The following is a 14,281-nucleotide window of genomic DNA, read 5'->3' on the forward strand; positions in this document are numbered from 1 at the left end:
TTAAAGCATTACATCATTTTTCACTTTGGTTATAACTAAATGGATCAGCAGGAAATAACAACAACAGAGAATCTGTTTTACTAGTTAAAGCAAACTTTTAATGGGGAATGAAGTCATTATGCAAAGCATGTCCTAATATTATACGAGCATTTATGAAGCTTAGACCATGCTTTCTTCTAGAGTTGAGAGGGATTGCTCCTAATTCTCTACCCTATAACCATCCCATTCTTATTTAGTTTGATAATTTTATACATAGGAACCCTCATCCCTTGCCATAAGCAACAATAGTTGTTTCATCCAAACCAAGTTTCAGCTGTACAAGGAACAACATTTTAGCTGTATAACCTTTATCTGAACAACCATTTTGCTGAAGGCTTCTCTACTAAGCCAGCACTGCTTGCCAAGGGATCTGAAATTTATTATGGTGGGCAGGACAGGCAGTCGGCAAAATGAGGCTTTAAGAAAAGGCCGAGTCGGCATTATATCATACACTTGAAGGGATCTGTACTGCAGCAAAAGCAAAGTAATAGTTCTCGTACGAAGTCGATGGTGGTCCTTCCGGGGGAAGTTGGGGCGGTGGAAAGAGTCAGAAAAAGTCAAGCGTAACAAGGAAACAACATGACAACCCCAACCCCCCATCAAGCTGTCGTTTTATTGAGTCCTTACGGCAAACACTCCGTACTCTCACGCGGATATAAATAAAAGGGGTTGGGGTCGTATCTTTACCAAATGCCTCCTTCGGCATGACGTTGAAGCACGGAAAAAAATACAATATGTAAAACCAATACGTGGATGATAAAATAAAAGAAATCCTATAAAAACAAATTCGTTATATTAAAGAAATCTAGATGGTTTTTCCGCTTATTTATAAACCAACAGTCAAATGGCTATTATGATCGCAGTCATTCATAGTTTTAAACTTGTATCAAACGCCAGAATGTGGTCACAAAATGTTGCCCCCAGGAAAGTCTGGAAATAATAACTCAATCTCAGCCCAAATAGAAACGATAATTCCAATCATTCACTCCATGAAATCATCTCATCCGGTCAAATGTAAAGTTATGTTCACTCCGACAACTGACATCCAACAGTCAGAATGTCTCATCCAACTCAGATTCCAACCATTCCGCTTGCGGCGGAGGAGGAGGAGGAGGGGTAAACGCACCAGCTTATTCCGTGACCTCTGTAAAAAACACGGAGAAAGGATCTATCCTGGCTTTTTTATACCTTGGCTTTACTGGAAAAAGACTAAGGGTGGAACCTACGTAACACTCTGAGACCCAAAGGAAAAGCCCAATTTAAAAATAGTGGATTCTCGAATGACGACGCAGACGTCGTGCATCACCAAGCACTCCACGGTCTTCTAATTTCTTTACCATATCCCACCTCAAATTATTCCACCTTCCAGTAGTCAACTATGCCTTTATTCCAGCCTACATGCTGAAGACCCGGAAAACTCACTCGCCAACGACCCAATGGACCCTATTCCACCGATGCTTTACCCCCCACCCACAAAATAAAAAAATAAAAAAATAAATCAAGAATAATAAAAAAAAATAACGAAGCACAACCGTATTACAAAGGTGCCCCCCTGCATTGCTAGCATTCCACGTGGCATAAGGCATTGGTACTTCGCACCAATCTTCTTGTGCCACGTCGGATGCCAGCGTGGAGGAAAACGGTTTGGTAGCAGCAATAATCTCGACATCGAGTGTTACATATTAAAAATTTGCCATATAGAACGTGGTCTACATCGATATAGAAGAGGGAGAAAATTAAGGCAAAAGGCAGCGGCATTAAACATTGGAAAAACAAATAATTAACAGAAGATTTATTTTTTTTTTCTTAATTTTATTTATGTACTTATCTTGGGACGGGACGGACACCGGACCGGATTGGGGGTCAGGAGCTGGACCGGCGGTTGAGGAAGCCGTACGCGGCGGGGCGGGGGCCAGGCCGGGGGACATGGATGATGGCGTCGGCGACGGAGCACGAGATCTTGCAGGAACCGTACAGATCGAAGAGCCCGAACCGGTGGGTGATCGCCGCTGTCGCCAAGGCCCTCCGCCGCGGAGCTCCGGCTGGGGGCTCCCCCCAGAGTTTGGCCAGTCCTGTCCCGGCGGGATCGTCCTTGGTGCACTCGGCCAGGGCGGCGGCGAAGGGGTCGGCGGGGGCGAGGTTGGAGAATCGGGCGTCGGATCGCTTCTTGCGGGGGATCGAGGTGTCGGGTTTGGATCGGAGAGGGGGAGGGAGGGGGAGAAGCAGGCGGTGGGGGACGGCGGGGGAGGGGAAGGATTTGGGGTTTTTGGGGACGCCGGGGAGGTGCTCCCAGGAGAAAGGGACGGCGGAGGAGGAGCGGAGGGGAAAAAGGTATCGGTGGGCCGGGGAAGGAGAGGATGAAGGAATGGCCGAGGAAAGGGAAGAGGCGGAGCTCGAAGAGGATCCGGTCCGGCGGCGGATCGGGCGGCTTGCCGATGGAGATCCGGTCGTCAGCTCCGCCGGAGTCTTGGGGGGTGGCGCCGCCGCTTCCTTCATCGATTCCTCGATCGATCTCAGAGAGAGAGAGAGAGAGAGAGAGAGAGAGAGAGAGAGAGAGATCGTGCACTTTAGCTATGAAGCAAGCGAAGGAGACGTTAATACTCTCTCACTTTCTTCTCTGACGCGAGGAAGCAGGGAAGTCGGGGAAGTGGGGGGTTTTAAACGGAGATGGAGACAGGGGGAGGCGAGAACGCGCCGAGACGGTTGGTTCTGCCGTCGCTAGAGAACGATTTAACAAGTCCGCGCTGGGAAAATAATGGCTGTTGGATATAATGGGAAGAATCTCAACGCCCGTTTGGTTGGGGGGAATTGGCATAGAAAAATAAACTCCGTACCAAATTATTATGTTTAGTACGAAAAATGGAGAGAATAGAAGGTAAATAAATGGTAGATCCAAATTTTTCAATGAAAAAAATAAAACAAATACCATATTTACCTAGCAGAGGTAATCTGAAATATTAAAAAATCCTCACTTATATTATATTAATATTATATTTATTATTAACTATTACTTATTAGTAAATATTAATTGTTAATTAATAAGAAATAGATATTTATTAATTATCAATAAATATAATATAGGATAATTATTAGTTAATATATTTATTTATATACCAAAAATATTAAAATTTATTTATAATATAACAAATATTTTTTAATATATAATTAATTTATAAAATATTTATTAACTTATATAAATATATTTTAAATGCCATAAATAGCCAACAAATGGATCGAAAAAAATACTATTACTTAAATTGTTTATTCAAGATGCTGTTAGAAATTTGGCGATATTTTCATATAAAATTATTTTTATTCAAACATAGTAACATTTTTTCGATGCCATTTTTTGAAATAATTTTTTCAAGAATCAAATTTGGTAAAATTAATTTTCTCTTATATTTTTTTTAGATAAATGATTTTTAGGCACCATTGAATTATCCTATTATCTGATATACTCTAACCAAATGAACCCTTAAAGAAAAAAAATAAGATAGTTTTTTTTTGTTATATATTTTTAGATAAACTAGGAGGCTGAAGAAATTATGAAAATAAACTATACAGAGAAAATATATGTACAGCTCAAAAGGTCATATTGAATTAAACGAGCATAATCTCCAGGAAAAGAAGTGTTAAATATTATTTCTTGTGGGTTTTGTTGTTGCCATCATTGTCAAGAACAAAAGACATGGCAAGTGTTATATCCCGGTGCTGTTCCAAAGAACTTTGTCACCAACTGGTGCACCTAGAAAGGGATATGCCCTCGAGTATCTGTCGGCCTTTGTAAAGACTTGGGTGCGAAGGCATGGGAAGTACAATTGGATATGGTTCACCTACGCTTTGAAGTGATTTGTCCCTATCAAATATTGTTCAAGTACAGTACTTTAGCACAGGTTCTTAGGCTAATAGGTTAAATAAAACATTAACTTATTAGAAAGGCAGAGAAAAGTTATTCATAAGAATTAGTGAAATTTGGTATGTGCACCATTACATTCTTCTCTCTGCAATAGTCAGATGAGGATTTGATGGATAGGTTTGCAATGAGTATTTAATTTTATTACTTCGACTCCAAAGACTTGATCAATCGACCGACAGTTCATTTGAGGAGCTGGTCCAATTCACCACTACATGAATGTTGGTCTCATGCATCATTCTAATTATTGAGAGATCTCTAATTTTATCTTGCCTTGTTACTTGTGGGAGCTTGGTTACATCTTTGGAATGCAAGTTAGCAACAAGCAATTCTAATTAGAATATGTGATCAATTGATTGTTGTTGCTGCTGCTATTGCTGCTGCTATTGTTTTCCATTGCATCATTTAGCTTTTTTTTTTTCCCCCAGCCTATCCAATGGGTCTTCATAATTAGAGCACAAACCTTTGTTTTGTATAAGGAACTAGTTGTCATCAATCCATGGGATATTATAGCGGGCACATACATAAGAACCATGGGTAAAATTAACAATTCCCATGACAAAACATCATGCCTCTAAAACAAGGTGCGAATAATTGAGGTGCAATTGAGTTCCATTGCGAAGCAAAACTTAAGCTTCTACCGAGGGCCTGCCTGCAATTTTCAGTACATATTTTCAAAATCCATCATGCATTCCATGTACACACTCACCAAAATCTAATCCACATTCTACTGCTTGTATTAACCATTTCTTCTTTTGGTTTTGGTCAAAATTGTGTACTAGCTTTACGTGGAACTCATGATTCAAGGAGGTATACTTATGACACTCGGCGAGCGTGGGTCTAAAATGCAACGTCCCATAATTTTTTTTTTCAGCTTTATGTTCAAACAATTTCTTGGTCCACCCACTAAAGTGAAGGGTTTGTTACAAACCTTTTTAGCTCCTGCAGTCCCGAGCCAGGAACCTTTTCGTTGATGATTTTTAAAAAACATGTACATTGGCATTTCTTAGGTTATATGGTATATATGGTCATAGTTTAGCATATCTTTTTATTCGGTATAAAGGTGTCATGGGCTGACCATGGTCTGATTAACTTAGTCTCTCTATTTCTTCCGCATGCAATGTGAAGCCAATTTGTCTCTCTACGTGTTAAGTACCTTATTACTAATAGAAGTCAATCAGTTCATCTAGTTGACGAATAGAGCTTTTGAACTTGACCAATTATTTAGGTTTTATAAAAATATCACCAATTAAACAATGTTCAATTAGAAGTATGGCTCCAACTTAAATTTACCTAATTATGGCAGGTTTTCCAAGGCTAGTATATAGCTTATCTCTAAACACTACATAGAATGCTCCTTCTGTTACATCGATAAAATTATTTAGTTGAATCAGTAGGTTTTGTATCTATTTTCTAATTGTTAATCAACCATAGCTATTGGCATGGATACATGTGGGTCTAGCTATGGATGTACACCAAACTTGTCCAATATAGTTTTTTCGGTATATATATATATATATATATATATATATATATATATATGGATACTCGGCTGATCCCTATATATATATATATGCGCGCGCGCGTGCATGTATGTATATGTATGTATGTATGTATGTATATGTATTGTTGATCGAAGTGTCGGCATGATGAGTTGAAGTAGGGATCAGCCGAGTTTTAACATGATCGATCAAATTATTACAATATACGCTAGCTTTAATTCCCCAATCCATCACCTCCCTAAATACTCCAAACTCCAATTGCTATGGATATATCATCATCCATGCCATGCGCTGATCGATATGACCGTTGCAAGGCCTATATTCGAATTTCAGACCATGGCAGTTGCCCGCTGCGCGGTTTACCGGAAACGTACTGATAAGTACGTGGAGACCTCCATTTGCGTCCACCCGAGCCGTTAAATCGGATCCAGGTTGTATGATTCGCAAAAGAATGATTTATTTTCTTTCGCGATGCAACCGTCGGATCGCACGACACACAGCTTTCAAAGCACTCGGAACCCCCATTCATCCGACTGCGCAGATCTCGATGCGACCATTTCGTGATCCAACGGTGGATTCGCGCGAAGGAAGGAGAATCCTTGTTACGCGCGAAAGATACAACCCGTGTCCCGTTGCATCCCGCCCTTAACGGTCCGTTATCGGACCCCGCCCCCCTCTCTCGCACGCGGGCAGCGATGTCGACTGCTCTTCCTCCTCTCACCCCGGAAATCGCTGCGGCTCTCCCGGCTCCCCGCGAACCCCCCAACCATCCAAACCCTAGCCCTTACACTAACCACCGATTTCCATTCCACTCCCGCTCGTTGATCTCCCTCATCGCCCCTCCTCCCATGGCCGCCGCTATCGCCGCCGTCGCCGCCTCATCCTCCCCCTTCCGGCGTGGACGATGAGCGCCTTCGGCCCCGCCACCTCCCGGATCCTCCTCGGACTCCGCCGCCCGCCGCTCCCCTTCCACCGGCCCCCGCTGCCCCCCGTCCCCGTCCGTTTCCACCGCCACAAGCCATGGCAACCCCGCCGCATTCTCGACCCCGGCGGCGACGTCGTCCTCAGGTGGAACCGCGTCTTCCTCATCTCCTGCCTCATCGCCCTCTTCATTGACCCCCTCTACTTCTACCTCCTCTACATCGGCGGCCCCGTCTGCGTCCAGATCGACCCCTTCATCCGCGGCAGCGTTACCATCTTCCGCACCATCGCCGACCTGTTCTACCTCGCCCACCTCATACTTAAGTTCCGCATCGCCTTCATCTCCCCCAGCTCCCGGGTCTTCGGCCGTGGCGAGCTCGTCACCGACCCCAACCAGATTGCCATGCGCTACCTCAAGGGCGATTTCATCATCGATCTCGCCGCCACACTCCCGATCCCTCAGGCAAGCCCCCCAAAAGTCTCAGTCAATTGAATTCATCATCCTTTCCCTTTCTGTTATTCTTGATTGTGTTAGCGATCATTTTGCAATAAAAAAATGTTTCTCTCTCTATCGCTCTCTCTTTTTCGTTTTTTGCTAGAGCAAAACCAGATTTTTTTTTCCTGCGCGTGTTCGTGTGATGAAATCTCTTTTACACTATAACAAAGTTGGATCATGATATGTGGATTTTGTACTTACAGAATTTTTGATATCCTGCACTGTCTTGAATTCATAAACCTTATAATGCAGATTGTAACATTACTTGACATGCTATAATCCTATCGGGATTTAACACTTTTTATGTGGTAAACTCAATGAGCAACTCGTGAATGCGTTGGTTTTCCAACATTTAAAGCGTTGAGTTATTTTATGCGTGCGACAATTATTTTAGATATTACTTGTACCCTGTTGAAATTTTAGGTGTGTATTCTTGAAAGAACCCAGTTCTAGCGGTTGCTAGAGGTGATTAGCTTTGGTAGAGAAAAGAATGTGGTGAAGGGATGCAACCTCTGAATCTCAGTTCTAGTTCATATGAAGTGAACGTTATCTAAATTTAATATCTCAGTCAACCTATTAATCTATCAGGGGCAACAACTATGTAACAGAATAAGGAACAGTGCATTCAGTATTGACCCCATAATGTTATCCTTTGATTGCATTAAAAGCATGTGTTGAATCTGGTAAAGGGATGTATTGAACCTTCTCCACCATGGTTTACTAGGATGTCATTTTAAATTGGGATCATGGGGGGTCTGCTGCCACAAGGGTAGTGGAGAAGATCGATAAAGAAGTTAGTATGTCATTTGAAATATCAAGTTCAATAGGAACTGGAGAAGATCGATAAAGAAGCCTTTGAAGTAATGCATCTAATAACTTGAGGACAGGCACTCTGTAGTTGTGCTCTTCAGGCACATCTGGCACAAAAGAAGCTCCCGCATCTTTCTCAAGAGAAACATCTCAGTACACGTGGTGTTATGCAAAATCCTCCATACCTTCAAGCTGTGGGAAAATTTATGCTCAGAGAAATCAATTGATAGCCGCAAAAAACTAATGTCTGCCATCTCTCCACTTATGCTCACCCGTCAAATGAATTCTGAATCTCCCAAAGTTGACCTATTATATGGCCGGTTGTTCTATTGCTGGATAAAGCAATTAAAGTCTATTGAATACAGGAGAGCTGACCATGATAAATTTTCCACATTTTGTTTTAAAAGTCATATCCTTCTCTTTCCTCATTCTGTTTTTTTCTTCAGCTACATTCCATCTGTCTTCATTTACATGATCATGTAGGTCCAGCATTGAGGCCTTTGGATGATATTTTCCTAGTTTATCATATTTCCTAATTGTTCTGGATGATATTTGCACGGAATATGCTTCAAGATTGCTTAGCTTTCTTGGATATTTTGTTGCTTTTGATTGATGGCTCATATGCTGTAATCCTATCAGAATTTTAAAAGCGTTCCTTTTCTTTTGTTGCAGATACTAATATGGTTTGTGATACCAGCAGTGAGTAGCTCAACGGTGAATCACACTAATCATACTCTTTCCCTGATTGTCCTGCTCCAGTATATTCCGAGGTTATTTCTTATTTTTCCTTTGAATGCACGGATTGTCAAGGCAACTGGAGTACTTGCAAAGACTGCATGGACTGGAGCTGCATATAATCTCCTTCTCTATATGCTAGCAAGTCATGTATGTTTATTTCTGCACAATCTTAGTCATCAAGAATCATCATATATTGTATTGAATAAGAAAATTTGACTAATTTATGACATATACAGGTATTAGGAGCTTTATGGTATCTTTTGTCCATTGAGCGCCAGTATAACTGTTGGATAACTGAGTGTGCAAAAGAAAATGGCACCAATAATACAGCAAAATGTATTTCTAGGTTTTTGGACTGCAGTACTGTGAATTTACCTGAACGAAAAGCCTGGCTTAACTCCACCCTTGTGCGGGTTAATTGTGACGCTACTAGTGATAAGACCCAGTTCAACTTTGGCATTTTTGCAGATGCTTTGAGTAATGAGGTTGTTTCAGGGACCTTCCTTGACAAGTACCTCTATTGCCTCTGGTGGGGTTTGAAAAACTTAAGGTAAATCCTTTGCACACTAAGATCTCGAGCTCTAGTTGCAACAATTTCTGCATGTGGCATATTTGCAATTTGCATTGTCATTGTTTTTAAAAAAAAATTGCTTCTCCATTTTCATTTAACGAAATTTATAAGGGAGGCTTGCAGGTGGTGATGAATTTTGTAATTTGATTTTTCATGAAGAGATTATCTAGATTAAGGTAGAGAGAATGGGATAGAAAAGACGAAGACACAGTTGAATAGAATCAATTGTGGATTCTCTGAAAAGAAATAAAATTTTTGTATATGTTAAATTATAATCTGTGATTTATCATCATGCATGGTCTCCTTACTAGTTGCACCATAATGGATCTATTACAGTTCCCTAGTTCTTATTTGTTGCCCATTTATTGCACGAAAACCATGTGACTCTGCATACATATTTAAAAACAGATGTAGATTCCACTACATTGTGGAATGAAGACTTTTGTAGTGGAAATTAATGATGACTTAAAGCAACCTTTCCTACTTCTGGCTTCACCATATAGGCTAAATTTCTTTACTTCGGATAAGGCATCCATTGCTGTATTTACTATGGTCTTTTTGAGCATAAGGAGCGGCACTTTTTGGTTCTGTTCTTTTATTTCTGGTGATTTTTGACTTTGTTGTCATTATGGGGAGGGTTTGTATGATTGCTTCTGTCTTTGCCTCATAAGCTCATGTTCTAGATTTTTTGCAGCAGCTTTTTCCTGGGGGCATTATGACCTGTTCTGAGTTTCTTGATAAATGTTTAGTTTTGACATTTTGCTTTTCTTGATCTTGAAGATTGAGTGGTGGTTAACTAATGAGTAATTTTGCGTCATTAAATTTCAGCAGCTAATTCTTTTTACTTATCAGCCATCTGGTTGTCTGTGAGGTTCCCTAAAGCAGATGAATGAAATCTGTTTTTCTGCAAAGCAGGTTTTATGAAACCCCAACTTTCGGGTTTTTCATGGAAAGTAACCGAACAATTTTTATTGTGATACTTCGTTTTAAATTTGGTGGTAACCTGTTTTTGCAAAACCTCACAAAGAAATACCCCTTTCAGTTTATATTTTTCTTGAAAGTGTTTTTCTTTTCATATGAATTGACTGTCCCATGAGTCATGCACAAGAACAGTATTCTTCTACTTTATATAGTGTAAGGATTAATAAGCCTAACTGATGATAGCTTATACATATGGAGAATAAGTTCTGTTGCAAGATATATTTATATGCATCTGACTATAAGATTCCTGTACTTGGAGGCTCATTTCATGTTTTCTTTTGTTGTCATTCAGTTCATATGGACAGGACTTGGTGACCAGCACTTATGTTGGAGAAACATCATTTGCAATTCTTATATGTATTGTGGGTCTTGTTCTGTTTTCACATCTAATTGGAAACATGCAGGTACTGTTTGTTGTCTTCTGCAAGTTATATCTATTTCTGAAAAGAATATTTTGCCAGTATTTTTGTGTGAATAATAAAAAATAAGTTAAATTTTAACAAACAGATAAGCGATACCAACATATTTTAACATGGCTATCCCTTATTTAATTGTAGTCTATTTTCATCTTGAATTTGGGAAATGTTCTTGAACCATCCTTATATCTTTAGTACAGCTCCACAACTAAAGCAGGGACCCCTTTTGGGCCTTAAATCGGGGGTGGACCTCCTTTGGACGGCTAAACTTGCTTTTGCAAGTCTTGATTACAACAGCAAACTCAAGGCACAGCACAGTTGTTTTTCTGGCCCCTGACAAATGGAATAGATCACCCATGTGAATACCTACTATTCACGAAGATAGTGAACAGCCAGACAAGTATGGTTATGTCAGATCAATTCTTGTTGAAAGAACAGAAATTTTTTGTAGGTAGAATGTTATAAGAATTGATGAAATACTCTATTACCATGTTAGGATATTACTATCCATGAACAGAAGAAAGTCAGCTTCATGCAGTCGGTATCGAGGTCGAAGATGATCAAGCATGGTGACACATTGGACCAACAGTGAGGGTGAGATTAAGTTGCTTTTTGGGACAAAAGGGACAACTGATATAACAATCAAAGCACAGGATAATAATAATAATGGTGGTTTTTAGTCGAAATAATAATAATAATAATGGTGGTGGCAGTGGCAGGGGTAAGGGTAGTAATAGGGGTGGTACAAGCAGCCACAGCAGCAGAGTAGTAATTGCTTTTTGGCATAAGGGGCACAACTGTTATAGCAATAGGGAAATGATAAGTAGAAAGGCAAGATGGGAGAAAGGAAAAGGAGGATAAGAATGAGATGAACTCGGTACTGCTTAGCTGTATAGCTAAATACAGCTAAGCTGTCTGTTAAAGTATGGTGTTTAATTATCAGATACATAATGAAAAACGTTTTGTGACATTATTCTCTCACAGCAGATTATTAAAACGGCTGATTGGAATTTACTGAATGAACCAACAGGAGTCCTGTACCATGAAAGTTTGCAAAATTTGTAGATAAACAGACTTACTCATACTATATTGCTTGAGCAATACCATCAGTAATAATAAAAAATCAAGGAGAAATGCGTGTGGAAGGTCTGCAGATCATCTGAGGCTTGGTATAGTTGCCTATGTATTGCCTATTTAACCTTACTTTTTTTTCCTGAGAATATATTGCTTATTTACTGAAAGTAAATTCTATATTCTTATTGTTCATCGATCGCTTCTACATCCATAACGTTATCATTCTTATTATTTTTTTTATCACCATCTTGTTTATGTTCATGTAATTTTTGTTAAAATCCTCAAAGATCATTTTGCTACTTGCCTATCTCCCTGCATGATGTTCACTTCGCTTATTATGTCATAATAATGCATATGCAATATATGGAATTTTGACATGATACTATGTTTGTCTTTTTTTTTTTTCTTGAGTCAAATTCCCTTGTCCGAGCCTCTTGCTAACTCATAATTTCAACTTCATTATCATGATATACATATCGATAGTCTTCTTTTCCTGTTTCCAGACCTACTTGCAATCAATGACTGTGAGACTTGAAGAATGGAGAGTCAAACGAAGAGATATCGAGGAGTGGATGAGGCATCGCCAACTGCCACCAGATTTGCAAGAAAGAGTTCAGCGGTACGTTCAGTATAAGTGGCTTGCTACTAGAGGTGTAGATGAAGAAGCCATTTTACATGCTTTACCTTTGGACCTTCGCCGTGAAATTCAGCGCCATTTATGTCTTGCCCTTGTTCGACGTGTGAGTATGGCATTCCATTCTTTCCTTCTACTTTGGTGCAATGTAGATGTCTTATAAGTATTCCAGCCATTCAAGTAGGCCCCCCGGTTCTCTCATAGTTTTGTTAGTTCGCTTCTGAATACAAAGTAAACGGTTGTCAGAATTTACTGTGGCATGGCATTTGTCTATTCAAATCTTCGATATCCATTCATTTCTTACCCACTTTTGTCAGGTCCCATTCTTCTCACAAATGGATGATCAACTACTGGATGCCATATGTGAACGCTTGGTCTCATCCCTGAGCACCAAGGATACCTACATTGTTCGGGAAGGCGACCCAGTCAATGAGATGCTCTTCATCATCCGAGGCAACCTCGAAAGCTCTACCACCAATGGTGGTAGAACTGGATTCTTCAACTCCATAACCCTCAGACCAGGTGATTTCTGTGGTGAAGAGTTGCTGACATGGGCCTTGATGCCAAATCCGAGTGCCAACCTTCCATCATCCACTCGAACTGTTCGGTCCCTCACTGAGGTCGAGGCATTCGCTCTCCGAGCTGAGGATCTCAAATTTGTGGCCCACCAGTTCAAGCGTCTTCACAGCAAGAAGCTTCAGCATGCTTTCAGGTTCTATTCTCATCAATGGAGGAGTTGGGGAGCTTGCTTCATACAGGCTGCATGGAGGCGGTACAAGAAGAGGAAGCTGGCGAAGGAGCTGGCCACACAAGAAAGCCTCTACTACATGCAAGGGATGGATGATCAAGGCCCAGCTAGCGAGCATGAGGGAGCTCCTCTGATTGCGGAGTACGCTGATGGTGGTGAAGGCTCATCAATGGAAACTGAAAGTGGGAACATTAATCAACATCTAGGAGCGACGATATTAGCTAAAAAATTTGCAAAGAACACGAAGAGGGGAGCTAATCAGAAGATCCATAAGCGCAAACCTTCTGTTGATGTGGGGATGCCGAAGCTAATGAAGCCAGAGGAACCTGATTTCTCTATGAACATTGAGGATAATCTGTGAAAGTTGCTTCATTGTTGTTGTAATGTGAATAAGTGTCAATGGAACTAGTTAGGATGTATATTTTCCTGTACTTGTAGGGACGCTCGCAGTACTTTCTGACAGTAGCAACTTTTGAAGTTGGTGTTGATAGCTTATACTAAATTTTTTACCTCTATCAAGAGCTGCGCAACCTTTTAATTGTAGCACTAGATTTTGCGCAGGTCTCTGATTTTGAGCATCTCAGGAGAAATCCACATCTATTTTTCCTTCTCTGTCTGTCTGTGTGTGCGCGTGCGTGCGTGTGTGTGTGGAGGAAGTGAGACATCTCCCTCAAGTTCATTCACATCTAGTCTTCGTCCATCATCTTCCTTTTTTTTTCTAGCTGCTACATTCTTCTGACTTCATTCAACCACTAGACACATTGACATGTACCTTCCTGTTTGGAGGGATATCATGTACCATCACTTTTCTTTATCAATATTATATTTATAATATTAATATTATAATACGAAATATAATATTATTACACTCTAAAGTACTATATGTTGTAATAAAATATATATTAAGTCGGATCTTATTATATTTTGGAAAACATATTAATATATTATTATGATATAGTAATTTTTGGGGGTGCCGAACTTAGTCCCACATCGGCTAGAGCGGAAAAGTTCCGTGCCTTATAATGAGGAGGGCGAAGCCTTTTCCTCATGAGGGCCCTTTTGCAGGACAAAACCGTGAGGGGGTGAGTGGTTCCGTGCTCGAAAGCCCCCAAAGCGGACAATACCTCGTGAGGGACGCGGTCTCTTTTTTCTGCTAGCTCGGTTGGGACTAGGGTTGTTGTCGGGGTGAAAATCCCGCAACAGATGGTGCTTTCGTTAAGAGGCGTGCCCCTTGCCGCAGGCTACCCTCCAGGACTGTGGGGGACCCCGGGTAAAACCGGCACGGAACCTTCCCGCTGGGGGGGCTATGTTGTGGGGGGGTGCCGAACTTAGTCCCACATCGGCTAGAGCGGAAAAGTTCCGTGCCTTATAATGAGGAGGGCGAAGCCTTTTCCTCACGATGGCCCTTTGGCGGGACAAAACCGTGAGGGGGTGAGTG

At 40.9% G+C, this 14,281-nt stretch overlaps 2 protein-coding genes across 3 annotated transcripts; one reads left to right on the forward strand and one right to left on the reverse strand.

The window, feature by feature from the left end:
* Nucleotides 1-1,573: 1,573 nt before the first annotated feature.
* Nucleotides 1,574-2,776, reverse strand: LOC103708144. The gene has a single exon (XM_008792929.2). It carries the CDS (start codon nucleotides 2,533-2,535, stop codon nucleotides 1,903-1,905), a length of 633 nt encoding a protein of 210 aa, XP_008791151.2. The 5' UTR covers nucleotides 2,536-2,776; the 3' UTR covers nucleotides 1,574-1,902.
* Nucleotides 2,777-6,152: 3,376 nt separating this feature from the next.
* Nucleotides 6,153-13,389, forward strand: LOC103708137 (cyclic nucleotide-gated ion channel 18-like). 2 transcript variants are annotated; one of them, XM_017842649.3, is made up of 7 exons: nucleotides 6,153-6,838; nucleotides 8,354-8,380; nucleotides 8,492-8,566; nucleotides 8,656-8,969; nucleotides 10,264-10,375; nucleotides 11,965-12,201; nucleotides 12,413-13,389. In XM_017842649.3, the coding sequence occupies exons 1-7, from the start codon at nucleotides 6,359-6,361 to the stop codon at nucleotides 13,202-13,204; spliced, it is 2,037 nt and encodes a 678-aa protein (XP_017698138.3). In that variant the 5' UTR covers nucleotides 6,153-6,358; the 3' UTR covers nucleotides 13,205-13,389. The 2 variants fall into 2 exon arrangements, with proteins under 2 accessions (XP_017698138.3, XP_026660584.2); XM_026804783.2 differs by having other exon boundaries at nucleotides 8,354-8,566.
* The last annotated feature ends 892 nt before the right edge of the window (nucleotides 13,390-14,281 follow it).

The sequence above is a fragment of the Phoenix dactylifera genome, chromosome 10, assembly GCF_009389715.1.
Source record: "Phoenix dactylifera cultivar Barhee BC4 chromosome 10, palm_55x_up_171113_PBpolish2nd_filt_p, whole genome shotgun sequence".
NCBI classification, from domain to species: domain Eukaryota; kingdom Viridiplantae; phylum Streptophyta; class Magnoliopsida; order Arecales; family Arecaceae; genus Phoenix; species Phoenix dactylifera.

Coding starts and splice junctions, on each gene's coding strand:
- LOC103708144 (XM_008792929.2), bottom strand. CDS start 2,535: ATGAAGGAAGCGGCGGCGCCACCCCCCAAGACTCCGGCGGAGCTGACG.
- LOC103708137 (XM_026804783.2), top strand. CDS start 6,359: ATGAGCGCCTTCGGCCCCGCCACCTCCCGGATCCTCCTCGGACTCCGC. Junction 8,567..8,655: donor TCTATATGCTAGCAAGTCAT/GTATGTTTATTT, acceptor TGACATATACAG/GTATTAGGAGCTTTATGGTA. Junction 10,376..11,964: donor ATCTAATTGGAAACATGCAG/GTACTGTTTGTT, acceptor TCCTGTTTCCAG/ACCTACTTGCAATCAATGAC.